The sequence below is a fragment of the Saccopteryx bilineata genome, chromosome 8 (assembly GCF_036850765.1).
Source record: "Saccopteryx bilineata isolate mSacBil1 chromosome 8, mSacBil1_pri_phased_curated, whole genome shotgun sequence".
NCBI lineage: Eukaryota > Metazoa > Chordata > Mammalia > Chiroptera > Emballonuridae > Saccopteryx > Saccopteryx bilineata.
The window spans coordinates 86923162-86950153 of record NC_089497.1 but is presented as its reverse complement, the minus strand read 5'-3'; the positions used below and the strand labels follow the sequence as shown (position 1 = coordinate 86950153).

The window sequence follows — 26992 nt, the reverse complement described above, 5'->3', positions numbered from 1 at the left end:
CAGTGCTCGCCAGGGTAGTGTTCCACCCACACAGGACTTGACATTCCAAAGCCGGCACAGAAGACTTGTTTTAGGGCAGCATTCCAACCTCAGGCTGTTTTCCCACACCCCATTCTAATGAGGAAGAAACGGCTGGTGGAGGAAACTGCCTCTGCTCTGGAGGCTCCTCCAGATTCTGATCCATCACACCCCCTCACGCATGGCTGTTAATGTTTGGCTGGTTTCTCCTAGTCCCAGAAGGTCCTTTGTCCATGGTTATGGAAGGCTTGCTTCTTTACCTGCCAGTCACCAAACTTGAAACTGCCACCAGACATTAAAGTGCTAACTGGTTTCTACTTATTTAGGAAGGAATAATCCATCTCTCTTTTTTTTTTTTAAAGAATTTTTTCTTTTTTTAATTTTTATTCATTTTTTTAAAGAGGAGAGAGAGAGGGAGAGAGAGAGAGACAGAGAGAGAGAAGGGGGGAGGAGCTGGAAGCATCAACTCCCATATGTGCCTTGACCAGGCAAGCCCAGGGTTTCGAACCGGCAACCTCAGCATTTCCAGGTCGACGCTTTATCCACTGCACCACCACAGGTCAGGCCTAATCCATCTCTTAAATTAATTCTCTTGACTTCTTTGCATGAACAACTCTCTGGTGGTTTTAAAGGGAAGATACAATATTTTTAAATATTAAATTTTCTTAGTGTTTTCTCAGTGTTTATGGTAAAACCAGTGATCTTTTGAAACATCCTACAGCCTACAGTATATGGAAATAGAATCAAGACAGGCATTTTAAAAAAACTGAAATTAGAGCCTGACCAGTGGTGGCACAGTGGGTAGAGTGTCAACCTGGAATACTGAGGTCCCAAGTTTAAAACTGAGAATGCACCTTGAGTGTGGGCTAATCTAGCTTGAGCACGAGGTCTCCTGCTTGATTGTGGGGTCATAGACATGATCCCAAGTTCACTGGCTTGAGCAAGGGGTCACTGGCTCAGCTGGAGCCCCCGGGTCAAGGCACATATGAGAAGCAATCAATGAATACTGAAGTGCCACAACTACAAGTTGATGCTTCTCATCTCTCTCCCTTCTTCTTTCTCTCTCTCAATAATAATAAATTTAAATTAGACAATCTTTTTTCTTTTTCATATTAGTCAACCTATTAGGAGAGTCATCCATACTAATTTTTCTCCCAATATGAAACACAAAAACCTACATTATGTGTTGTGTCATAATATCAAGTACTAAATTTAATCAACTAAAATTTTATTATGCCTCTGGTAAGGATATCAAGGTAAACTCCAATTCTTTTTCTTTTCACAATGTTTCAGATTTTGAATATTTGAATTTTCCATCAAAATAATGTCAAATGACATCATAAAATCAGAAGACCGTGCATCTAAAATACATCAGAAATATGATCCACAGCATATCTCTGATAGAACATTTTTCATTGATGCTTCTAATCAGAACTTAGCTACCATTCCATTGGAGATCTTAGAATTAAAAGAGTTAGAAGAAGTGCATCTGGAAAATAACCAAATTAAAGAAATCCCCCAGGATATTCAGTATTTAAAGAATGTCAGAATCCTCTACCTAAACAAGAACAAGCTGAGCGAGCTGTGCCCCACGCTAGGAAGGCTCAGCAACCTGGAGGGCCTGGACCTGAGCGACAACCTGCTCCTCCCTTCCTCCATTCCCATACTCAGCAATCTCCGCCAGCTGCGCGAGCTCCGCCTCTACCGCACCAACCTGGGGCAGATCCCCACCGAAATCTGTAAACACCTTCACCATCTTGAGCTGCTTGGACTGTCTAGAAACCACCTGAAATCTCTGCCTGTGGAAATTGTGAACCAGACCAAACTTAAGGAGGTCTACCTGCAGCAAAACCAAATTGAAGCTTTTCCACTGGAGCTCTGTGCTCTCTCCAACCTGGAGATCATTGACCTGGATGAGAACAAATTAACAATCATCCCAGAAGAGATAGGGAACCTGACCAGGCTGCAGAAGTTCTATGTGGCTCATAACAGCCTGTACTTTCTACCCGATTCTCTGTGCAAGTGTAGCAAATTGTTGGTGCTGAATTTATCCCACAACCACATCCACTGCATCCCACACACCCTGGAGGAGCTTGCAGAGATGACGGACATCGGGCTGAGCGGGAACCCCCTGGGGAAGGTGCCACACCTCCTCTGCAAGTGGACCTCACTGCAGCTGCTCTACCTGTGCAACACGGGCCTGCGGGTGCTGCGGCGCTCTGTCCGGCGGCTGGTCAGCCTGCGCTTCCTGGATCTCAGTCAGAATCATCTGGACAGCCTGCCATCGCAGATCTGTGCTCTGAAGAACCTGGAGATCCTAGCACTGGATGATAATAAACTATGTCAGGTAGTCTTTCCCTCCCTAGCAGCCACTCTGCTCTCATCAAAGGCCCTTCCTGCTCTAAGTTCCTGTGGTTCTATGTCTAATCATCAGAAAATTCAAACTGACTTTATGAGCGAAAATCCAGGGTTAACAAATATATCCAACAAAGTGATCATTTATATTACTTTCCCCCCTCCCCTGCAAATAACAATATTAATTATAAGTAGTAGCTAATGATTATTTTTAATATGTATGTCAGCCACTGAGCAAAATGTTTTTTACATAGATTATCTCATTTATTCCTCACAATAATTTTTGACATGTGTAATATAATTCTCTGTGACATATGAGGGAAACAAGGCACAAGCGGCATAACTAACAAGTCAAGGCCACACACCTGTAAGTGATGGCGGCAGGCTCCCCACCCAGCGCTGCGGGGCTCCAGGGTCTATGTTCTTAAAAAAGACTGCCGCCTAACAGGATTTCCTGTTAAACAGGAAATTTTTCTGACACATACAATCTTGGGCCTTAATGGTCCATTCATGGGAAACTGCGAAAACAACTTTATCCTTAGAGGAACTCTCTCCCGTGTGTGCAGGTGACCTGCTCACAAATTCATCATAGTATTTTTGATAATCATAAGGTATTGGGAGACAGTCTGAATGTCAGTCAGTAGAGAAAAGAGCAAGTAAATTGTGGCATAGTCGTACAGTGGAATATTATACAATAATTTAAGTGAACTGGAGCTATAGGTGCCAAAGTGATTAAATCTCAAAATGGTAATGTTTATTTTATAAAAAGGAAAACACCAAATTGCAGAATTCTATGATGTCACTTATAAATTTATAATTACACAAAAATACATATATATACAACAACATATTTTATGGATATTTATATGTGTCATGTAAGTATAAAAAAATGGCCTGGAAAAAACTCATTACATGCCTAGTAGTGGCTGCCTCTGGGAATCCAGTGAGAAGGGGAATTGTGGAGAAATTAAACTTTTTTTATTAAGACTTTATTCGATTTTCAGAGAGAAGAGAGAGAAAGAAGGGGGGAGGAGCAGGAAGCATCAACTCCCATATGTGCCTTGACCTGGCAAGCCCAGGGTTTCAAATTGGCAACCTCAGTGTTCCAGGTTGATGCTTGATCCACTGCGCCACCATGGGTCAGGCCAAGAAATACAATTTTAATTGCAGTATTTCATTGTGTTTATTTATTTATTTTATTTTATTTTATTAATTTTACTAGGATGACATCAATAAATCAGGGTACATATGTTCAAAGAAAACATGTCCAGTTTATCTTGGCATTCAATTATGTTGCATTCCCATCACCCAAAGTCAGATTGTCCTCTGTCACGTTCTATCTAGTTTTCTTTGTGCTCCTCCCCTCCCCTTCCCCTCTTCCTCCCCCCCTCCCCCCAACCACCACACTCTTATCAATGTCTCTTAGTCTCGTTTTTATGTCCCACCTACGTATGGAATAATGCAGTTCTTGGTTTTTTCTGATTTACTTATTTCACTTCATATAATGCTATCAAGATCCCACCATTTTGTTGTAAATGCTCTGATGTCATCATTTCTTATGGCTGAGTAGTATTCCATAGTGTATATGTGCCACATCTTCTTTATCCAGTATTCTATTGAAGGGCTTTTTGGTTGTTTCCATGTCTTGGCCACTGTGAACAATGCTGCTATGAACATGGGGCTACATGTGTCTTTACGTATCAGTGTTTCTGAGTTTTGGGGGTATATCCCAGTAGAGGTATTGCTGGGTCATAAGGTAGTTCTATTTTCAGCTTTTGAGGAACCACCATACTTTCTTCCATAATGGTTGTACTACTTTACATTCCCACCAACAGTGAATGAGGGTTCTTTTTCTCCACAGCCTCTCCAACATTTGCTATTACCTGTCTCGTTAATAATAACTAATCTAAAGGTGTGAGGTGGTATCTCATTGCAGTTTTGATTTGCATTTCTCTAATAACTAATGAAGATGAGCATCTTTTTATATATCTGTTGACCATTTGTATTTCTTCCTGAGAGAAGTGTCTGTTCATGTCCTCTTCCCATATTTTTATTGGATTGTTTGTTTGTTTGTTGTTGAGTTTTATGAGTTCTTTGTATATTTTGGATATTAGGCCCTTATCTGTGCTGTTGTTTGAAAATATCATTTCCCATTTAGTTGGCTGTCTGTTTATTTTGTTGTCAGTTTCTCTTGCTGAGCAAAAACTTCTTAGTCTGATGTAGTCCCATTCATTTATTTTTGCCTTCACTTCCCTTGCCTTTGGAGTCAAATTCATAAAATGCTCTTTAAAACCAGGTCCAGCCTGACCATGCAGTGGCACAGTGGATAGAGCGTCGGACTGGGATGCGGAAGACCCAGATTCGAGACCCCGAGGTCGCCAGCTTGAGTGCGGCCTCATCTGGTTTGAGGAAAAGCCCACCAGCTTGAACCCAAGGTCGCTGGCTACAGCAAGGGGTTACTTGGTCTACTAAAGGCCTGCGGTCAAGGCACATATGAGAAAGCAATCAATGAACAACTAAGATGTTGCAACACGCAATGAAAAACTAATGATTGATGCTTCTCATCTCTCTTTGTTTCTGTCTGTCCCTGTCTATCCCTCTCTCTGACTCACTCTCTGTCTCTGTAAAAAAAAAAAATTAATAAATAAAATTTTTTTAAAAAAAACCCAAGGTCTATGAGTTTAGTACCTATATCTTCTTCTATGTACTTTATTGTTTCAGGTCTTATATTTAGGTCTTTGAGCCATTTTGAATTAATTTTAGTACAAGGGGACAAAATGTAGTCGAGTTTCATTCTTTTGCATGTGGCTTTCCAGTTTTCCCAGTACCACTTGTTGAAGAGGCTTTCTTCTCTCTATTGTGTGTTGTTGGCCCTTTTATCAAAAATTATTTGATCATATATATGTGGTTTTATTTCTGGACTTTCTATTCTGTTACATTGATCTGAGTGTCTATTTTTCTGCCAATACCATGCTGTTTTGATTGTCGTGGCTCTATAATATAGTTTGAAGTCTGGTATTGTAATACGCCCAGCTTCGTTCTTTTTCTTTAGGACTGCTTTGACTATTTGGGGTTTTTTATAGTTTCATATAAATCTGATGATTTTTTGTTCCATTTCTTTAAAAATGTCATTGCAATTTTGATGGGAATTGCATTAAATTTGTATATTGCTTTGGGTAATATGGCCATCTTGATTATGTTTATTCTTCCTATCCAAGAACAAGGAATATTCTTCCATCTCATTGTACCTTTTTCAATTTTTGGTTTGTAGTTTTCATTATATAAGTCCTTTACATTCTTTGTTATGTTTATTCCTAGGTATTTTATTTTTTTTGTTGCAATCGTGAAGAGGATTATTTTTTTAGTTTGTTCTCTAATGTTTCAATGTTGGCATATAGAAAAGCTATGGACTTTTGTATGTTAATTTTGTATCCTGCAACCTTACTGTATTGGCTTATTGTTTCTAGTAGTCTTTTTGTAGATTCTTTGGAGTTTCGATGTATAGGATCATATCATCTGCAAAAAGTGATACCTTTACTACTTGTTTTCTGATATAGATGCTTTTATTTCTCTGTCTTCTCTGATTGCTCTGGCTAGAACCTCTAGCACCACATTAAATAAGAGTGGAGAGAGTGGACAACCCTGTCTTGTTCCTGATTTAAGGGGACAAAGCCTTCAGTTTTGTGCCATTTAATATGATGTTAGCTGATGGTTTAACATACATGGCCTTTATCATGTTGAGATATTTTCCTTCTATACCCATTTGTTGAGAGTCTTAAACATAAAATTGTGTTGTATTTTATCGAATGCCTTTTCTGCATCTATTGATAAGATCATGTGGTTTTTGTTCTTTGTTTTGTTGATATGGTGTATTACGTTAACTGTTTTACGTATGTTGAACGATCCTTGAGATTCTGGGATGAATCCCACTTGATTGTGATGTATTATTTTTAATATGTTGTTGTATTTGATTAGCTAGTATTTTGTTTAGTATTTTAGCATCTGTATTCATTAGAGATATTGGTCTGTAGTTTTCTTTTTTTGTGCTGTTCTTGCCTGGTTTTGGTATGAGGATTATGTTGACCTCATAAAATGTTTTTGGAAGTATTGCTTTTTCTTCAATTTTTTGGAAGATTTTGAGTAGAATAGGAACCAAGTCTTCTTTGAATGTTTGATAGAATTCGCTAGTATAACCATCTGGGCCTGGACCTTTATTTTTGGGGAGGTTTTTAATAGTTTTTTCTATTTCTTCCCTACTAATTGGTCTGTTTAGGCTTTCTGCTTCTTCTTGACTCAGTCTAGGAAGGTTGTATTGTTCTAGGAATTTATCCATTTCTTCTAGATTGTTGAATTTAGTGGCATAAAGTTTTTCATAGTATTCTACAATAATTCTTTGTATTTCTATAATGTTTGTGGTGATTTCTCCTTTCATTTTAGATTTTTTTTTTGTATTTTTCTGACGCTGGAAATGGGGAGGCAGTCAGACAGACTTCCGCATGCACCCAACAGGGATCCGCCCAGCACGCCCACCAGGGGGCGATGTTCTGCCCATCTGGGGCGTCGCTCTGTTACAACCAGAGCCACTCTAGCGCCTGAGGCAGAGGCCATGAAGCCATCCCCAATGCCCGGGCCATCTTTGCTCCAATGGAGCCTTGGCTGCAGTAGGGGAAGAGAGAAACAGAGAGAAAGGAGAGGGGAAGGGGTAAGAAGCAGATGGGCGCTTCTCCTGTGTGCCCTGGCCGGGAATCGAACCCAGGACTTCTGCATGCCAGGCCTATGCTCTACCACTGAGCCAACCGGCCAGGGCCTCATTTTGGATTTTGTTTATATGAGTTTTTTCTCTTTTTTCCTTGGTAAGTCTTGCCAAGGGTTTATCAATTTTGTTTATCTTTTCAAAGAACCAGTTCCTTGTTCTATTAATTTTTTCTATAGTTTTTCTGTTCTCTATTTCATTTATTTCTGCTCTGATTTTTATTATCTCCTTTCTTCGGCTGGTTTTGGGTTGTCTTTGTTCTTCTTTTTCTAGTTCCTTAAGGTGGGAAGTTAAGTGGTTCACTTGGGCTCTCTCTTGTTTGTTCATATAGGCCTGAAGTGATATGAACTTCCCTCTTATCACTGCTTTTGCTGCATCCCATAGATCCTGATATGTCGTATTGTCATGTTCATTTGTCTGTATATATCTTTTGATCTCTGCGCTTATTTCTTCTTTGACCCATTAATTATTTTGTAAAAGTATGTTGTTTAGTTTCCACATTTTTGTGGGGTTTTTTTCTCTTTTTTGCAGTTGAATTCTAGTTTCAAGGCTTTATGATCAGAAAATATGCTTGGTACAACTTCGATTTTTCTGAATTTGCTGATGTTGTTTTTGTGGCCCAACATATGGTCAATTCTTGAGAATGATCCATGTACACTGGAGAAAAATGTATACTCTGTCACTTTGGGATGAAATGTCCTGTAGATGTCTAGCATATCCAGGTGCTCTAGTGTTTTGTTTAAGGCCAATATATCTTTATTGATTCTCTGTTTGGATGACCAATCTAGAACCATCAGCAGTGTATTGAGGTCTCCAAGTATGATTGTATTTTTGTCAGTTTTTGTTTTAAGGTCAATAAATAGTTGTCTTATATATTTTGGTGCTCCTTTGTTTGATGCATATATATTTAGAATTGTTCTGTCTTCTTGATTCAATGTCCCCTGAATCATTATGAAATGACCATTTTTGTCTCTGAGTACTTTTGCTGTCTTGTAGTAAGCATTATCAGATATGAGTATTGCTACACCTGGTTTTTTTTATGTTATTTGCTTGAAGTATTGTTTTCCAGCCTTTCACTTTGATTTGTTTTTATCCTTGTTGCTTAGATGAGTTTCTTGTAGGCAGCATACAGTTGGATTTTTTTTAATCCATTCTGCTACTCTGTGCCTTTTTATTGGTGAGTTTAATCCATTTACATTTAGTGACACTTGTGAGTTCCCTATTGCCATTTTATAGATTGCTTTCTGTTAGTTTTGTGTGTTGTTTGATTCTTCTCTTTCATTTTTCTATCTTTTGATTTTGTTTGGTTGTATTCCATACATATTTCCTCTGTTGCTATCTTTTGTACTTCATGTGCTTCTATGGTGGTTTTTTCAAGGGTGGTTACCATTAAGTAATGAAAAGGGTTCCTACCCTGTTTATTGTAGCGCACTATCTTGTGAGTACTTTTGCACTCCATTGTCCTTTGTTACTGTTAATCTCATCCTCTCCCCCCCCCTTTTTTTTGTTGTCACAGTTTAAATTTGGTTTTATTTTGTTCTTGGTGAAACTTTTACCTGCGGTTTTTGTTGTTCTTGTTGTTCTTTGTATCTGGTTGGAAAACCTCCTTTAGTAATTCCTCGAGTGAAGGTTTTCTGATGATAAATTCCCTCATCTTTTCTGTATCTGTGAATGTTTTTATCTCTCCTTCATATTTGAAGGATAGCTTTGATGGGTATAGTATTTGTGGCTGAAAGTTCCTCTCTTTCAGGACTTTAAATATGGGGTCGGCCCTGGCCGGTTGGCTCAGCAGTAGAGCGTAGGCCTGGCGTGCGGGGGACCCGGGTTCGATTCCCGGCCAGGGCACATAGGAGAAGCGCCCATTTGCTTCTCCACCTTTACCCCCTCCTTCCTCTCTGTCCCTCTCTTCCCCTCCCACAGCCAAGGCTCCATTGGAGCAAGGATGGCCCGGGTGCTGGGGATGGCTCCTTGGCCTCTGCCCCAGGCGCTAGAGTGGCTCTGGTCGTGGCAGAGCGATGCCCCGGAGGGACAGAGCATCGCCCCCTGGTGGGCAGAGCGTTGCCCCTGGTGGGCGTGCCGGGTGGATCCCGGTCGGGTGCATGCGGGAGTCTGTCTAACTGTCTCTCCCCATTTCCAGCTTCAGAAAAAAAAAAAGTGTTAAATATGGGGTCTACTCTCTTCTAGCTTGTAAAGTTTCTATTGAGAACTCTGGGGATAATCTAATGGGCCTTCCTTTATATGGTGTATTCTTCTTTTCCCTGGCTGCCTTGAGACTTTTTTCTTTGTCATTGGTTTGTGCCAATTTCATTATGATATGCCTTGGAGTAGGTTTGTTGGGGTTAAAAAACTCGATGTTGGCCCTGTCCCGTTGGCTCAGCAGTAGAGCGTCGGCCTGGCGTGCGGGAGACCCGGGTTTGATTCCTGGCCAGGGCACATAGGAGAAGCGCCCATTTGCTTCTCCACCCCTCCCCCTCCTTCCTCTCTGTCTCTCTCTTCCCTTCCCGCAGCCAATGCTCCATTGGAGCAAAGATGGCCCGGGCATTGGGGATGGCTCCTTGGCCGCTGCCCCAGGCACTAGAGTGGCTCTGGTCACGGCAGAGCGATGCCCCGGAGGGGTAGAGCATCGCCCCCTGGTGGGCAGAGCGTCGCCCCTGGTGGGCGTGCCGGGTGGATCCTGGTCGGGCACATGTGGGAGTCTGTCTGACTGTCTCTCCCCATTTCCAGCTTCAGAAAAATACAAAAAAAAAATTGGTGTTCTGTTTACTTCTTGAATTTGAGGCTTTAGTTCTTTCCATAGGCTTGGGAAGTTCTCATTTATTATTTGTTTGAATATGTTCTCTATTTCATTTTCTCTCTTTTCTCCCTCTGATATACCTATTATTCTTACGTTATTCTTTTTGATGGAGTCAGACAATTCCTGTAGGGCTTTCTCATTTTTTAAAAATTGTTGAGTCTCTTTCTTCTTCTCTTTGTTGTGCCTCAAGTTGCTTGTCTTCTATTTCACTAATCCTACCTTCTATCTGGCCTGTTTTATTAACTAAGCTTGTTACCTCATTTTTCAGCTCGTGAATTGAGTTTTTCATCTCTGTTTGATTTGTTTTTATAGTTTCAGTTTTCTTGGTAATATATTCTTTGTGTTCATTGAGTTGTTTTCTGAGCTCCCTAAATTGCCTTTCTGTGTTTTCTTGTATATCTCTGAGTATTTTTAGGATTTCTATTTTAAATTCTCTGTCATTTAGCTCCAAGGTTTCCAATATATTAAATTTTTTCTCTATAGATTTTTCCTCATCTATCTGTGCTACTTCTCTGTCTTTTGAACCCATGATATTCTATTTCTTTTTCCTTAATGGCATCTGAGGGTGGTTTTGTTGATTGTATTAATAAGAATTAATAAAGAATAAAAAGTTAAAAATAAAAAAGAATAAATAAAAACAATGTTTATCCCCCCCTTTTTTTCCCTCTCCTCTCCTCTCCCTTCCTTCTTGAGAAAATCTTGTGGTAAACTGTGAATTATATTGTGCTAAATAGAACAAATACTACTTATAATGGAGGGCATCAGTGGGGAGAATTGATAAAGGGGCAAAAAAGGGGTTATGGACCCACAAAATGCAAAAAAGGAAAAAATTTGGGTCAAGAATAAAGAATAAAATGATTTGCTTTTAGGTGATGGTTGACTAAGAGATGTGATGAGAGGAATAAGAGGGAAATAGGAAAAAGGGGAAAAAATTTAAAAGTACTATTGTATTTAGTGGAGCAAGAACTAGATAAAGTGGAGAGCCAGGGTTGGGAGCACTGCTAGTGAGTTAAAAAAGCGAAGTGAAAAACCCCCAAAGCCACAAAGAAAAAATTGAGTCCCAGATAAAGTAATTTGTTTGTGATTGAGGATTGAATGAGAGGAAAAGTAAAAGAGAAAAGAAGAAACTAATATAGAGGGAGGAAAAAAAAAGAAAGAGGAAAACACAAAAAGAAGAAAAAGAATAAAAGGAGAGAGAGAGAGAAAGTTAAGTGTTTTGGATTGCAACTCTCATAGAGAGAAAGGAAGAAGAAAGAAAAGATAATGGGAGATGTAACACTTATGGGTAGTGTAGTTCAAGGAGAGGAGAGAGTAAGAGCAGCAGAGAATTAAATGACCAAATTGGAAGAGGAAGAAAATAATCAAGACAAGAAGATTAGAGAAACAAACAAACAAATATAATAAAATAGGATACGTTATAAAGTGAGGTTATCTTCTTGCTTTTTCTTTTCTCTCCCTCTTCCTGGTCGGTGACTCTGTACCCCGGGTTCTGCCCCTGTGGCACACTTAGGTAGAGGTTTGCAATTGATAAGTCTCTATGGCGATGTCATATATTGGGCTTCAGTCTTGTTGGCAGTCGAGGCTCATTAGCATTTGCAGGCTCCGCCGATGAGAGAGTCCGTATTACTGGAGCCTCTCTCCTAGTCTTTTCTTCCTGAATTAGAAGCCTGATGATCCAGCTATGGGGTTGCTGCTGCCTCTGCCTGGAGAGTGAGAGGCTCAAAGAGCTGGCAAATCCCCACTCTATTCCCATTCAGTGCAGGGCTCTGGGTAAGGCTCAATCAGTCAGGGCTGCTAGTATAATCAGGCGGGGCTTCAGCCCATACAAAGATCTCTGACTCTGCCCCTCTGTCCGGGAACATAGGCGCCCACTCCCGCAGGAATCTCTCGCCCACTATCCGTGCTTGCCGACCAGGAGATCAGGCTGGCTGCCTCTCACTCTGGGTGAGGTGCCCCACCCACATGGAAAAGTTCCAGTGTAGGGAATTTTGCTCCCACTCACTCCCCACATGCTGCTTTTTGGGGCACAGGGGCAACCCCGAGACTTCGGTTTTGGCCCACAGAAAGGCCTCTGACCCTTCCCCTCTGTCCGGTAACACAGGCGCCCACCCACTCCTGGGGCTCTAGGACGAATCTCTCGCCTACTATCTGCGCCTGCCGACCAGGAGATCGGGGGTGATGGCTGTCCCAAGTGCCTTTCTTTGTCTGGATTTGACGAGAGCGTTAACTTGTTTTGACTGGGTTGCCACAAGCACAGTTTTTCCTCGGCTTGGATGTTGTAAGGCCAGGAGCCGTCATCATGGCCATTCACATGCAGGTTCCCATTGGATTTGGGCAGACAATAAAGAAATGGTGGAGTCAGAGGATGGGGGGCCATCCTATTTATTGGTGTCTCACCAAGACAGGCAAACCACAAAAGAAGACAAGGGAAAAGCAGAAAACCAGCTTTTCCCATGAAGGGCAAGGGATCAGGAAAGCCCCTGCAATCGTGATAGCAGGAACTGAGTGAGTCAGCTCCTGGTCTGTCCCATTTTATAGTGTAGAAAACCAAAATCCCTTAATCCAATATACAAACAAGGAAGTCTCTGATACAAAGTCACTTATCCAAGGCATAATTGGATTCCTCATGAGAGTGCACCACCCAGATCATACAATCAGTCAAGGGTGTGGGGAAAAGCTTAGCCCTAAAACCAAACCTTAGGCTACAACGACCTGGCCTGCTTATAGCCTGTCCCCCACACCCAATATAAGTCACAAGCGAGCAAACATATATATCATATTTACAAACTTATTTGACCAACAGATGTACATGCCACAGCCTGGTTGGGACATTTGTGCCGCAGTCTGGTTCTATTCATACCCTATGCCCGCCTTAGTTCCTATACTCTCAGTTCCCAGTGAAAGCAGCCCTTATTTAGGTTAGTGAGGAAGGCGGAGTGTTTCTTCCTCCTTATTTCCTTCGGGGTTGATTATATATTTAGTCAATTTTTCACTCAATTATACCTTCGCGTTTAGTGTGGAACTTCTGGAGGTTCTAAGGATAGATTTTTCTGTCTCTGGTTGAAGAACTTGTTGAAATTTTGGGGAGATTTATCGGCATTGTTCCTCACGGCACCATTTCTCTGATATCATTTCATTGTGTTTATTAACAAAAGATTTGGGTAGTGGGTACACTTGTATTTGTCTCTTTATTTTTTAAATATTTAAACATTTAAGAGAACAGATTTCTTTTAAAAGCAAAAGACAACTGTAGAGGGAGAAAAAGGGAATTTTGGAAATCAACACCCACAACCAACTAATAGAGCTGTCTTTCCTGGCCACACACCAGTCTCATGTGTTCCCCATACATTATAAAATCCTAGGCCAAAAAGGTGTTTTTTTCTTTTAATCTTTCACTTAATTTTTAATTTCAAAAACTTTGGGTGTATATTTTATTTTCCTAATTGCCACAGAGTGTTGTTGTTTTTTTTTAAGAAATTAAATACATTGGTGTGACATTGATTGACAAGAGTACATAGGTTTCAGGTGAGCCTCTTCATGGCATTTGAACTGTTGTGTTCATCACCCAAAGTCAACCCATTTTCCATCACATATATTTGTCCCCACTTTCTCCCCTCCCCCAGTCATAGAGTTTTAAAACTGCCTTTCAGCAAGTAAATATTTTGATAGTAAGTTTTAAGACTTAGGAAGGATTAGGACCAGATAAGGGACCTAGCCCTTTGGGTTGGCCTAAGGCCAGCCGGTAGTGTATGGATTCTTGACTTAATGCAGAAAAAATTTATAAAATGAGTCCAGGTTATTTAGAAAGTTTATTAAAACTGGGGACAGTGAGGGGTGGGGAGTGGGGAGTGGAGGGTGGATGGTGGCGGGTAGTCGTTGGAAACCCCCCCCCCAAAAAACTGGGGACAGTGAAACAAGGAAGGGCCTAGAATAGAAGAAGCAACAGGAGAGCCTGGGCAGGGCTGCCCTGGCTCTCTAGAAACCTTATGGAGGAGAAATGAGTGAGAAAAGGGGGCCTTGGAGACTAGTTTAGGGGATTAGCCAGGATGAACTGCTGCGGCCAACTGCTCCCCTGCTTGCAAGTCTTGTGAGGACCTGGAGGATTTGAATGTTCCAGGAGAGGTCCTCTGCCTATCCCCCAACCATTCTACCACAGACAGAAGAAATTCCTTTAATTCTGCACCTGAAACCTGTATAGTCTTATTAACCAATGTCACCCCAATAAATTCAATTAAATTTTTTTAAAGAAGAACTTCTTTTTATAGTAGATAAAATCTGTTCTTCCACAGTTGGAGTGAAAGAGTCAGAATATAAAATGCCCTTGGAAAGATTAACACATTGACTTAATTCCTGTTGAGTCATGAGTAATATTTAATCCTTTCCTGAGAGACATTTTAAGAGATCATGGTGGAGGAGGAAATCACACTCAGATGGCTCCTTAACAAAGATAAACCTAATCCAATACCAAATTTTACCACAAGTCAACTGCACTGAAATGTGGACATGTTAAATATATTGCACATGAAAATCTCTATGTACTTATGCTTATTATGCTTCAATTCTTATGACAATGATTTTTTGTTTTTTGTCTTCCCTTCTCGGTTTCCTCTTATGCTAATCTCTCCTATAACTTTCCAAGGCTTTTCTATCCTTAATGACAGTCAAGCAAGCTCCTTATCTTCTCTCTCTCATCCCAAAGATTTACCTGATGGGTTTCTGGCTTTTGAAGTCTGCCCAGTAGCTTTTTCTTGCCTAGGTAGGTAGATGTGAAAACAACTGACTTACACCAGATATGTAGATGGATTTTTTTGTATGATATATTTCCATTAAAGGAGAAAACCCATTTGCAAAATGACTATAGCTCCGTTATTGTGTCAGCAGTAATTATCCTCATTAGATGCTCCATATGTTTTCTGTACATCCAGATTTATTTCTACTATACTTTAATATGACTGTGATGGGATTAATTATGGATCTTGAATATACTAGGTGGGGAAAAATCCTTTAAACATTTAATGTGCTTTGAAAAAGAAAAGCAAATATTAAAACTATCAACAGCAACTAGAGTAAAACTACTAGGTTGTAATGAAGTGGTTAGCTTGAAAAATCTTTTCTCAGTATTTTGCATTGCACTGAGTGTAGGCGCTTTGCACTGAGGGGATCTAAGTGTGTAATGAAGAGTTCTGAAATAGCTGGGAGGAAAGCTTAAGCATAAGTTTCTCTGGGACTAATTGACTGGTTCTGAACCTTTTAAAATTAATAAAACTGTAAACATTTTATACCATGTTTACAAAGATTAGCCCTCATCCTACACAATAAAAAGAAAAATGTCTTATGGAAAATTTAGATGAATGAGACTTATTGATAGGTTATTTCTACAAAGGGCTTTCTTTTGACCTATTCGCCAATTATTTATCTATTTCACCAATATATAGAGAGGTACAGGCTAAGCTGAACTTGAAAGCAGAGTGGCAGATTAGGAAACCCAAGAGTTTAAGCAGGGAACTGTTAGGAAGGATTTCCCAGCTAGGAATAAAGCTAGATTAAGGAACAGTCCTTCAAAGTGAGTTAAGAAGCTGTTGAGATATATAGCTGGGCTTTTTTTTTTCCTACAAGAAACTCAGCATCTCTGTAACACAATTAATAGGTGAGCATGTAATACATTTTTAGAAAGATTTTATTTATTGATTTTAGAGAAAGGATAGCGAGAGGAAGAGGTGGGGGAGGAACAGAAAACATCAACACATAGTAGTTACTTCTCCTTTGGGCCTTGACTGGACAAGCCCGGGGTTCAAGCAGGCGACCTCAGCATTCCAGGTCAATGCTTTATCCACTGCACCACCACAGGTCAGGTGAGCATATTATACATTTTAAAAATAAGACTTTTCCATGTGGTTCCAGAGGGCCATAAAGACCAATAGATGGACATAAGAGTGACACGGATTTTGGCTTGAAAAAGAAGAAAAACTGATGATTAAAAGTCTACACCCAAGGTAACAAAGTTTTCATTCTAGGAGATGTTATTTAACTATGGGTTGAATGGTTGTCTATGAAATGTATACAACCACCATATTAAAGGGTTAGAATAGAGGCCCTTCCAAACCTAAAACCTGGGAGCCTATGAAAGGCCTACCTAAACCTGCATGGGGCACGAGCCTTGCTCTTTACTCACTGGAGGGAAGAAATAGGACAAGCTCTAACAGTCTTCACTGTTTGCTTCCATCTGAAATTTCAACTGAAATTTCAAAGTTGCTAAGTTATGGCCATAAAAAAGAATGAAATCTTACTATTTGTGACAGCATGGATGGACCTAGAAGGTATAATGCTAAGTGAAGTAAATCAGACAAAGAAAGAAAAATACTATATGATTTCATTTATATGTGGAATCTAAACAGCAAAATAAACAAACAAACTAGAAACAGACTCACAGGTACAAAGAACAGGAGTGTGGTAGCTAGAGGGGAGGTGGGTTGAGGGCTGGCTGAAGGTTGAAGGGATTGAGAAGTACAAAGTGGTAGTTATAGAATAGTCACAAGGATGTAAATTAAAGTACAGTATAGAGAATATAGTCAATAATATTTAATAACTATGTATGGTGACAGATGGATACTTGAAATATTGAGGAAACCACTCTGTAAAGTATATGATGTATGCCTGGAACTAATACAGAATAATATTGAATACAAAAAAACCTACATAAGTGCAGTTGCAGTAACAGGGCTGTTGAATGCCACAGTGCCATTCTGCACCCTTAGACTTGGGCAGTGTACAACCTGTATATGGCAGTACTGTCCAGACACTGTTTCCTGATAACAAGATAATCATACTTGTAAAAAAATTGATGAGTTAAACCCATGAGTGAAAGGTCATGTCACTAAATTGATCAGTTCTAGTAACTAAATATTATAATTTCAATATTACACTAATAAATTTAGTCCTTTTTCTTTCAGTGGTGTCAAACATTTGCTACACTACAGTTCAAAACTTTGTAATAAAGGTTAAAAATTGCCCTAATTTAAAGCAGTGCATAAAAGTGAAGAGCAGAGAGTCTCAAGGAAAAAGTGGAACTCCAAACTTGAGATCCATAAGTATAAATATTATACATGCAAACATATGTGCAAACTTATCATTAGTAGGAATTGCTAAATTGTTCTATTTTTTGTTGAGAAATCTGCCTCAAAAATAAAAGCCCAATTTACTTTCCATCTTTCTTTCTTTTCTTTTTTAGGTGAAAGGAGTGGAGTTAGTGAGTTAGACTTTCATGTGCATCCTGATCAGGACCCACTAAGCAACCCCACCTGGGGCTGATGCTGGAATACCAAGCTATCTTTAGTGCCAGAGGCTGATGAGCTCCAATGGAGCTGTTCTCAGTGGCTGGGGCTACTTTCAAACCAATCTAGCCACTGGATGCAGGAGGGGAAGGTGGGGGTGGGTAAGCAGATGGTAGCTTCTTCTGTGTGTGCCCTGATCAAGAATCAAACCCAGGATGTCCATATGCTGGGCTGACCTTCTATCCACTGAGCCACTGGCCAGGGCCTAATTTATTTTCTTACCATTAAAAATTATCTTGACCTGAAACCTATCTTTTTGGCATACTTCTAGTTACCTTCAGACTTCGGCTCACTTTCAAAACTGAAGATGCTTGGACTAACTGGGAATCAGTTCTCTTCATTCCCAGAAAAAATCTTTTCTTTAGAGTTTTTAGAGAAATTATACATTGGGCAAGATCAGGGAGCCAAGCTCACCTTTGTGCCAGATCACATTAGCAAACTACAGGTAAGCCTTCCCAAGTGAGCAGGAGAGGAAGTACATACTTCCTGATTGTTAAGTTGGCCAATATTGAGAAAGCATGGCAGTGCTGTATTAGAATCAACCATAGTAGATTTCCGGCTCCAGTCATTATTACACTTTGAGGCTTCCACTGTCTTCCTGAACAGCTCCCAGCTTTATACCTAAGAACATTTTGTTGTGATTGTTATTGGTTATATCACACCGTATTCCTTCCCACTGTATGGTTTAGCAAGTTTTATTTGCAGAAATTGAGCCATACGGCTTTTCATTTAGTTTCTACTTTTTATAAGTTGCCCCTGAGAGTTGTAGTATTTTGCAGTTAAAGTATCACACAGGTGACATGGCTGGGAGCCATCATTTTTGATTGGGCAGTAAGACCTCCCATCCTACATGGCAACAACAAATCATGGTCTAATATTTCACTGTTGCACCAGATTTGCTGAAGATGGATCCACAGCACTGTGCTAAATCCTAGCAAAGCAACAAGACAACTTCAAAGTAGCCATACCAGTGTGTCTTTATCTACATGCATACTTCAAAGAGTTGGTTTTTTTTTTTTTTCATGCTGCCGGTACTGTACTCTGAATACTGATAAAGTAGGCATGGGCCACTACATTATCCCTGGTTATGGGACTGAACAATGGTGTATAGAGCATGATACTTCTCACCTATGACACAGGTTTCTGTTCCTGATTCTCCATTCTTTTGCCCTGTGCTCATAGAGCTCCAGCCGTCATCTTGCTCCATGTATATGTCATGTCACACTTTCCAAAGTCTTACGGTGCAATACAAACAAACTTTTGCCCAGTGAATTTGAAAATAGTTAACTTATTATCTGTACATTTGGCTACTTCCACATGGGTAATGTTGGATTCATATTTGAGGAAATTACACTTCTGAGGCAACTGCCACAGATAATTAGCTACTGAAAGGGAGCAAATGAGGTGTGTAGTTAAATGATCCAAATTATTTTTCCCTAAAGTTCTCATGAAATAAACACTAGATTCCTATGTGCTCTTTTCTCTACATAAGTGGGAACCACATCTAGTGGCTTAACTCAAAATAACTTTATTTTTTCACGATTATCCTTTAAATGTCCCCCCCCCTTTATTCCAATGCATACTAACCCTCACTGAAAAGTGTGGGAACTTACAGGTGATTCTAGTTATTCTAATTCATTTTTCAATGTAAGGATCATTATGGTATACTGTCACATTATTTCAGAACCTTAAAGAGCTACATATAGAGAACAACCATCTGGAGTACCTGCCAGCAGCCTTGGGATCAATGCCTAACCTAAAAATTCTTGATTGCCGCCACAATCTGCTTAAGCAACTTCCAGATAACATCTGCCAAGCACAAGGTAAGAAATCTTAATAAGTCCACAGCCTAGAAGAGTTTGAGGCTAGCATTTCCCGCGATGAAGACTTCTTTGCTTTACTAAAGATCAATCTCAGTTTTAGAGAACTTGGACCTAACCTATTACCTCTTTGCAGGACTCACTAGTGATGTGGGGAAGTTTAGGTGTCTGATTAGTGCAGCTAAGAGCCTCACAAAGGCAGATTATTTATTGAGAATTGAAAAGAAAATAGCAACTACTAATAAAATTTGCATTCTTCCATATAGCCATTATACCACCAACAATAATTTACTGACTACCTACAGCATGCTAGAATGGGGAGTTGGGGGTCCTATAGTAAATTCACATTAGGTCACTAAGTCACTGGAAGAAAAGAAAAAAATATTGACTCAGAGTGGTGAAATCAGCAGGGAGAGGGAGGCTGTCATAGCTGCATGATTGACATGAAAAGTCATAAATGATTTATTTCTAAATACTGAGACATTTTCCACTAGGCTAACCCATATGTTCATTAATCCATCCATTCATTTAACAAGCTTTTGCTGAGCTCCTACTGGGGCCAGATTTCTACTGAATGTTCAAGTTTATAGATATATTTTAAAATGATCACTATTCTTTTTTCATAAAAGGTGGATAAATAAATGAGTGGCAGCTGTTACCTACCTACAAAACATTCAGAGATTAAAGGCTGGGGATGGATGAAGTACTCCTTAGTGATGCTCCTGACCATATATTTATATCCTGTTCTTGGTCCCTGGAGGAATGAAACATTCTCAAAATGTTTTAGTGTTTACCATTTTCCTGTCTCTGGTACTTATTTCTGCAGTTTCAGCACCATGAGTTGCTTTAGAGAACTAGGGTTGGCTTCATTAAATTATTTTTATTTTATTTTATTTTTATTTTTTTTACAGAGACAGCAAGAGTCAGAGAGAGGGATAGATAGAGACAGACAGACAGGAACGGAGAGATGAGAAGCATCAATCATCAGTTTTTTGTTGGGGCACTTTAGTTGTTCATTGATTGCTTTCTCATATGTGCCTTGACCATGGGCCTTCAGCAGACTGAGTAACCCCTTGCTTGAGCCAGCGACCTTGGCTCCAAGCTGGTGAGCTTTGCTCAAACCAGATGAGCCCACACTCAAGCTGGTGACCTCGGGGTCTTGACCCTGGGTCCTCCACATCCCAGTCTGACGCTCTATCCACTGCGCCACCGCCTGGTCAGGTGGCTTCATTAAATTAGATGTCTTCTGTGACATGGCACAGTAGGAAGCAAACATTTCAAAGTGACTGGACCAAAGAACTCACATTTTATTTTATTCCTTTTTTTTTAGATATTTTAATTTATTGTTAACCTGTTAGGCATAGTTTAAAAAAGAATACAAATCCTACTCTCTAGAACATGAGAAGACAACAGAAGGTGCTATTTATTATACAGGTGAAATACCTATATATAAACATAAATGAGTCTGTGTGATTGTCAACCACATCCATATTACAGTTTTAAAATGATCTAATCTTTTACAGTGAGGAGTTACTAAAACTAGAATAATATCTATTAATTCTATTCAAGGAACATAGTAAAGTAGTTGACAAAATTTACCTACCTGCTAGAGAAAATCTAGTCTGTTGAGATAGACCGTATATGATTTAGTTCTGACACACAGAAGGCAACACCTGCTATAATGTGAATGTTAGCAAAAGAGCTCACTACTGTGAATACTTTAAAAATTCACATTTTAACCTTGCCTGTTTTTAAGATAAATAATCATTTTAACAAATTGTTTCAGCTTTGCAAGAATTACTGCTTGAGGACAACTTACTCACTGAACTTCCGGAGAATATAGAATGTCTAGTGAATTTAAAGGTTCTGACACTGATGGACAATCCCATGGAAGAACCCCCAATAGAAGTGTGCACTGAAGGCATAGAAGCTATAGTTACATACCTTAAGGAGAAAATCAATATGAGAATAATGACAACAAAGGTAAAATCATCAAAATGTCTGGATAATATATTCATAGTGCTTTAGAGAGGGGTTAGTGTTAGCCATGTTACAGATTATCCAATGGGCTGCTCTTTATACTATACCTTATCCTTGAGAGTAGAGACTTAACAAAGTCAGTTAGATAAAGCTAAAAATTTAGAAATGAAGGCATTTATGGGCAGAGTTCTATTCTGCCACTAACTAGAATAAAAGAGATAAGAGCCTGTTGCTCTCTTCCTTGCCCCCCAAGCTCAAGGAAATGTAAGGATACCCCAGACAGACCAGGAATGTGTCCACTTCAGCCAGTATTCAGTATTCTTTATTCAACTGGTCCAAGTCCCCATCTTCTCACACCCCTGCATAAACACATGCTCCCCCTAAAATATACTTTCTACTCAGCAGTCAGACTGATGCTGTCAAAACATAGGTCGATCAGCCTTCACTACTGAAATCATCATTTTCCATTTTTCCTGAAAATAAACTCAGAGATAATATAACCTACCAAAACCACATAATTTTAATAAATCAAAGTAATGCCTGAGCTATAACATAAAGGAAAAAAGAGGAAAGTGATTTCTATTAAAATATGTATTTTAAAATGTATATATTCAGGAATGACTACACTGAGAGAATAAAGTAATATTTTTTGGATACTTCCTCAAAGCATTTCGAAAAACCATATACCGTCTTACACATTTTAAAATTGGTATTTAATTTTTTTGCCACTAAGATTAAATAATTGCACAGGATTTACTTTCCAGTGAATTTTAAATATGGACATTTTCAAATAGATCAATATTTTAAATATATCCACTGGGATCTAAATATCATTTTGATGGCCCTGGCCGGTTGGCTCAGCGGTAGAGCGTCGGCCTAGCGTGCGGAGGACCCGGGTTCGATTCCCGGCCAGGGCACACAGGAGAAGCGCCCATTTGCTTCTCCACCCCTCCGCCGCACTTTCCTCTCTGTCTCTCTCTTCCCCTCCCGCAGCCAAGGCTCCATTGGAGCAAAGATGGCCCGGGCGCTGGGGATGGCTCTGTGGCCTCTGCCTCAGGCGCTAGAGTGGCTCTGGTCACAATATGGCGACGCCCAGGATGGGCAGAGCATCGCCCCCTGGTGGGCAGAGCGTCGCCCCTGGTGGGCGTGCCGGGTGGATCCCGGTCAGGCGCATGCGGGAGTCTGTCTGACTGTCTCTCCCCGTTTCCAGCTTCAGAAAAATGAAAAAATGAAAAAAAATAAATATCATTTTGATTTGATATGTCAGTCAACATCAATTTGCAAAATACTGAACAAGCTCTTATTTTACAGGAAAAAATTTTGTCATCTTTTCTTCTTAAACATGTATTTTCATTCCATTTTCCCCTCAGAATTGATCTTAATGTTTTGTGTGTATATATTAAAATACATGTATACATTTATTACTCATCTATATAAGTTTAAGTCATTTATAGATCACCTTTCATACTTCTAAGCAAAAAAAATACTCATGTAAATTAAATTTTAAAATTTAATTTTTTCTGTGACCAAATGATTTTTAATGACATTTTATTAGTCATATTACAATTATCAGTACTGTACTCTAAAATTCACCAAAACAATATAACATCTATTAAAATTTTTGATGTTTAATTATTTGACCTATAGGATTTTTGTGAAATACATATATACATGACAGAAACTTTTTCACATAGTTTAAGTATCCTTTTATGAATATGACTTATTGCTAGAATGAGACAGACCTTGACATCAGTTCTATGCCTATGTTTGTTTTACAGAGGAAGTGCTGAGAAACTTTGTTCACATAAATAAGTTGATAAGAATTGGAGGAGTTGGTTTTTTTTAAACTACATTTTGTTTTAAATAGCAACACCTTACACATCTCTTGAACTTTTTCTGATTTATAACCCCCAAAATCAGATAGCAGGCTCTCATCCTACAAATCAATTGGTCTGCCTTCAATTTTCTTGAAGGCAAAGAGCTGGAAGGCAACAGGATTGGTTACCCTGTCCTCAGAGCTAACATCAGTAATACTGTTTTGTATTATTCCTTTTTTTATCGCTGTCCCTAAGGTCTGGAGTCCAGGGCAACACACTCTAGTTAGATTCAGGTGTGGCAGAGTTAGATTCAGAGAGGCAGCTGCAAAGTGGAAGGTGGGAATGGAGAATCAGCAGCTGTGTTCCTAGGCAGACACATTTTAAGAAAAGATATTTGTGGAAGGTGAAGTTTTGAAACAGATTGCCTCCATACTATCCAAGCCTGTACATCCTTGGAAAGCCTTGGTGGACCAGACTTGCATGTCATACAATAGAAGACTGCTAAACTTTAAAACAAAAAGTCCTGTAAATTTTCAGAATACCACTAGAGGGCAATACTGTCCTCCTGGATTCTGGAAAATCACCACCCTAACTGGTCTGCTGCTTTCACTCCTTATCTCACCTTTCCCATTTTGACTTTACTTGAGTCACAAACAGGATCCTGAGTCTGTTTCCAAGATCCAAGCATGCTCCTGGCTCAGGGTCTTCACACTAACTCTTCCAGAGATATTTCCCCCAGATATGGACAAGACTCTGTCTCTGCTCAAAATCCTCACACCTGCCCTTAATCTACCTTATTATATAAAGCAGCATACCCCCACTGAACTTATTCTTTCATTCAACAGATACTATATTTCCCCATGTATAAGATGCACCTTAATTTTGGGGCCCAAAATTTGAAAAATAATGTATTACATAAAGTTATTGAACTCAAGTTTCATTCATTATAAAATTCATACAACTCTTCATTGCTGTAAAAACTCCCATCCATTAGCTTGTCCTCATCTGTGTCTGATGACAAATCATTGTCTTCGTATGCTGACTTGTCCTCAGTTCCATCTATGGCATTTGAAATGTCACACTTCTTAAATCACTCAACAATTATCTCAATCTTGATATTACCCCAGGACCTTTTCACCCAGGTATAAACTTCTCCTTTGGTTGGTTTCTTCACTCTTCCTGCTGGTGTTAAATTGTCCCCAGAAGACTTCATCCATTGATTCCATTCGTCTCTCATGGCAGCTTTGAAGGGTTTGTTAATGCTGACATCAAGTGATTGGAGCTGGAATGTCAAGCCTCCAGGTATGATGGCAAGTTTTGTTTTTTGCTTTTTAGCAATCTTCTTTGTGTTTTTTGTTCTGTGTGACCTGAACTGAACAAGCACCAATAGGGCAGGTTTGCATAACAGCCCACCTGGTCTCCTTCTCAAACTTTCTCAAACCAGATCTTCATCCCATCCTGACCCATCCAACCCTTGTCATGAACATGGACAATCACTCTTCGAGGAATGTCTTCTTTTGGCATTGTTTTGCACTCAAAAATCAGCATAGGAGGCAGCTTGGTTCCATCAGCACAACAAGCTAGAACAACTGTATAATGGCTCTTTTCATGTCCACTTGTCTTCACAGTTACAGTTTCACCCCCTTCTTATCAACAGTTCTGTTACTTGGGACATCAAATTGAAGGGAGACTTTGTCCATATTTGCAATCTGTCCTAACTCAAACTGATGTGTCTTCCGACATTGAATGACACTATGATGAAATTCCAGGACCTTCTGCTCATAGCTTTCAGGCATCTTTTGGGCAGGCCTGGTGCATGTATGCATGCTTAGTCCATTCCATTTCATTAACCTGAAGCACCAATTGTGTCTTCCTTTAAAATCAGTAACTTCTTTTTCATCAGCAGTTCTTCTTGCTTCATGCTGAACCATCTTTTTTTTTTGTATTTTTCTGAAGCTGGAAACGGGGAGAGACAGACAGAATCCTGCATGCGCCCGACTGGGATCCACCCGGCACGCCCACCAGGGGCGATACTCTGCCCACCAGGGGGCAATGCTCTGCCCCTCCGGGGCGTCGCTCTGCCGTGACCAGAGCCACTCTAGCACCTGGGGCAGAGGCCAAGGAGCCATCCCCAGCGCCCAGGCCATCTTTGCTCCAATGGAGCCTTGGCTGCGGGAGGGGAAGAGAGAGACAGAGAGGAAGGAGGGGGAGAGGGGTGGAGAAGCATAGGCGCTTCTTCTATGTGCCCTGGCCGGGAATCAAACCCGGGTCCCCCGCACACCAGGCCAACGCTCTACCGCTGAGCCAATTGGCCAGGGCTGAACCATCTTTGTGGACACAGGAATTCCAATTGTCCTTTGCTCTTCAATCCATATCTTCAATTCCCTCTCTAAATCAGGCCATTTTGCTGACTTGACTCTCATGGCCTTCTTCTGCCATGGTATTTTTAGTAAGGTTTCTTCTTCCTGTAGCCAGTCTCAGATTGAGTTCTCAGTTGAAGGATGACCAAACTTATGTTCAACAGCACAATTTCCATTCACTTTTGCAAACTGGATCACATTTAACTTGAATTCAGCACTGTACAATAATCTTTTCTGAGCCATTTCTGAGCAGAACATGGCAAAACGTAATCTACTGTAATATACTGGTAACAAGTGCGACACAATGAATGCAAAGACAACAAGCGCAAAAAAGTGGGAGGTGCAAGTAAAAAACTACAACGACTGTATAAGATGCACCCAGTTTTTAGACCCCAAATTTTTTGGAAAAGGGTATGTCTTATACATGGGGAAATATGGTATTTATTGAGTTTCTACTATGTGCCAGACTCTGTTCTAGGCACTGGAGATTTATCAGCGAACAAAACACAAATACTGCTGTCCTCATGTGACTTAAAGCTTAGTGTGATGGGAATAAAAGCATGGAATATAAAACATAAAATTACATACTGTGTTAGGAAGCAACAAGTGGTATAGGAAAAAAGTTAAAGCTGGAACTGAGATTGCCAGAAATTGTGAGTGGATGTGTTGTGAGATTTCCATTTAAAAGAGATGGTCAGGGTAGGCCTCATTGGAAAAATGGCTGCCTTAGTTAGCTCAGGCTACCATAACCGCATCACTTAGATGGGTGGCTGAAACAACAGAAACTTATTTTCTTGCAGTTCTGGATGCTAAACATGTGAAGAGTCTAATTACTACTGAAGGAGAAATGTTGCAGAGTAGATGAGAGAAAATAGATTCATGTGAGGGGACAGGGAGGACTGGCTGTAGGTAGGCAGGGGCACAGGAAGTCTCATAACAAGAAGGAGGCAGGAAAGAGGCGCTCCCAGTTCCCCTTATTCTGTACTGTTTTCTCCAGAGCACTTAACACTGTCTAATTATACATTCATGAGTTTATTATTTACTCTCTCTTCCCCATATTGGAATGTGAGCTCCAGAGTCAGTGATGTTGGTATTTAACTGCTTTGTCCCAAAGGTTTAGAGCAGTGCTTGGTGCATGACAGCACTAAATACTTTTGAAAAAATTTCCTGGATAACTGGCTAATTGAGAAAGAGAAAAAATACGGTTTACTGTTCCATTCTCCCTATCTTTAAAACCATATGTCAGAACAAAAAGATGTAACCATCCCCAGTCCACATTGATATCAGCTGAAACTGTCTGGGTTTATCTCGTTTTCAGATTCAGGCATGGTGGCGTGGAATGATGGTACGAAAAGGACTGGGGAAATTTGATGCACTGTTAGAGCTGGGAAAGAAAAAAAAAATTTCTTCAAAAGATAAGAAAAGAAAGAAGGCTGTAAAAGAAAAACCTGTAAAGGGAAAGAAGAAATAATTTCATCTATTAATGATGTCAGGTAATAAACCTTGATAGATTAAGAAGGTAAAATGTGTAGAGATTGGGTGCCTACTACACTAGAATTATTCATAGAATTATGGCTATGTAAAAAATTGTTGCACTTACTGAAATATTTGTTATAAAATGATAGAAAGCTTCAGAATAATACCAGAGAGAAGTAAGTGTGAGGGGTCCAAATAAAACAAGACTGGCCATGAGCTGATCATTGAGAAGCATCTGATAGACACATAAAGGTTTTTATATTCTGTCCACTTTTTAAAAACCTTTAA

The 26992-nt window shown here is 39.9% G+C and overlaps 1 protein-coding gene across 1 annotated transcript; it reads left to right on the top strand.

The window, feature by feature from the left end:
• Positions 1–1342: 1342 nt before the first annotated feature.
• On the top strand, positions 1343–26699 carry LRRIQ4 (leucine rich repeats and IQ motif containing 4). The gene is made up of 5 exons (XM_066241939.1): positions 1343–2365; positions 17523–17696; positions 18936–19074; positions 20858–21054; positions 26547–26699. Exons 1-5 carry the CDS (start codon positions 1343–1345, stop codon positions 26697–26699), a joined length of 1686 nt encoding a protein of 561 aa, XP_066098036.1.
• Positions 26700–26992: the final 293 nt, after the last annotated feature.

Bases quoted from the DNA above. Each gene is read 5' to 3' on its own strand.
- LRRIQ4 (XM_066241939.1), top strand. From the start codon at position 1,343: ATGTCAAATGACATCATAAAATCAGAAGACCGTGCATCTAAAATACAT. The intron at 2,366-17,522 runs GTAGTCTTTCCC...GCATACTTCTAG, and splicing joins ATGATAATAAACTATGTCAG to TTACCTTCAGACTTCGGCTC. The intron at 19,075-20,857 runs GTAAGAAATCTT...AAATTGTTTCAG, and splicing joins TAACATCTGCCAAGCACAAG to CTTTGCAAGAATTACTGCTT.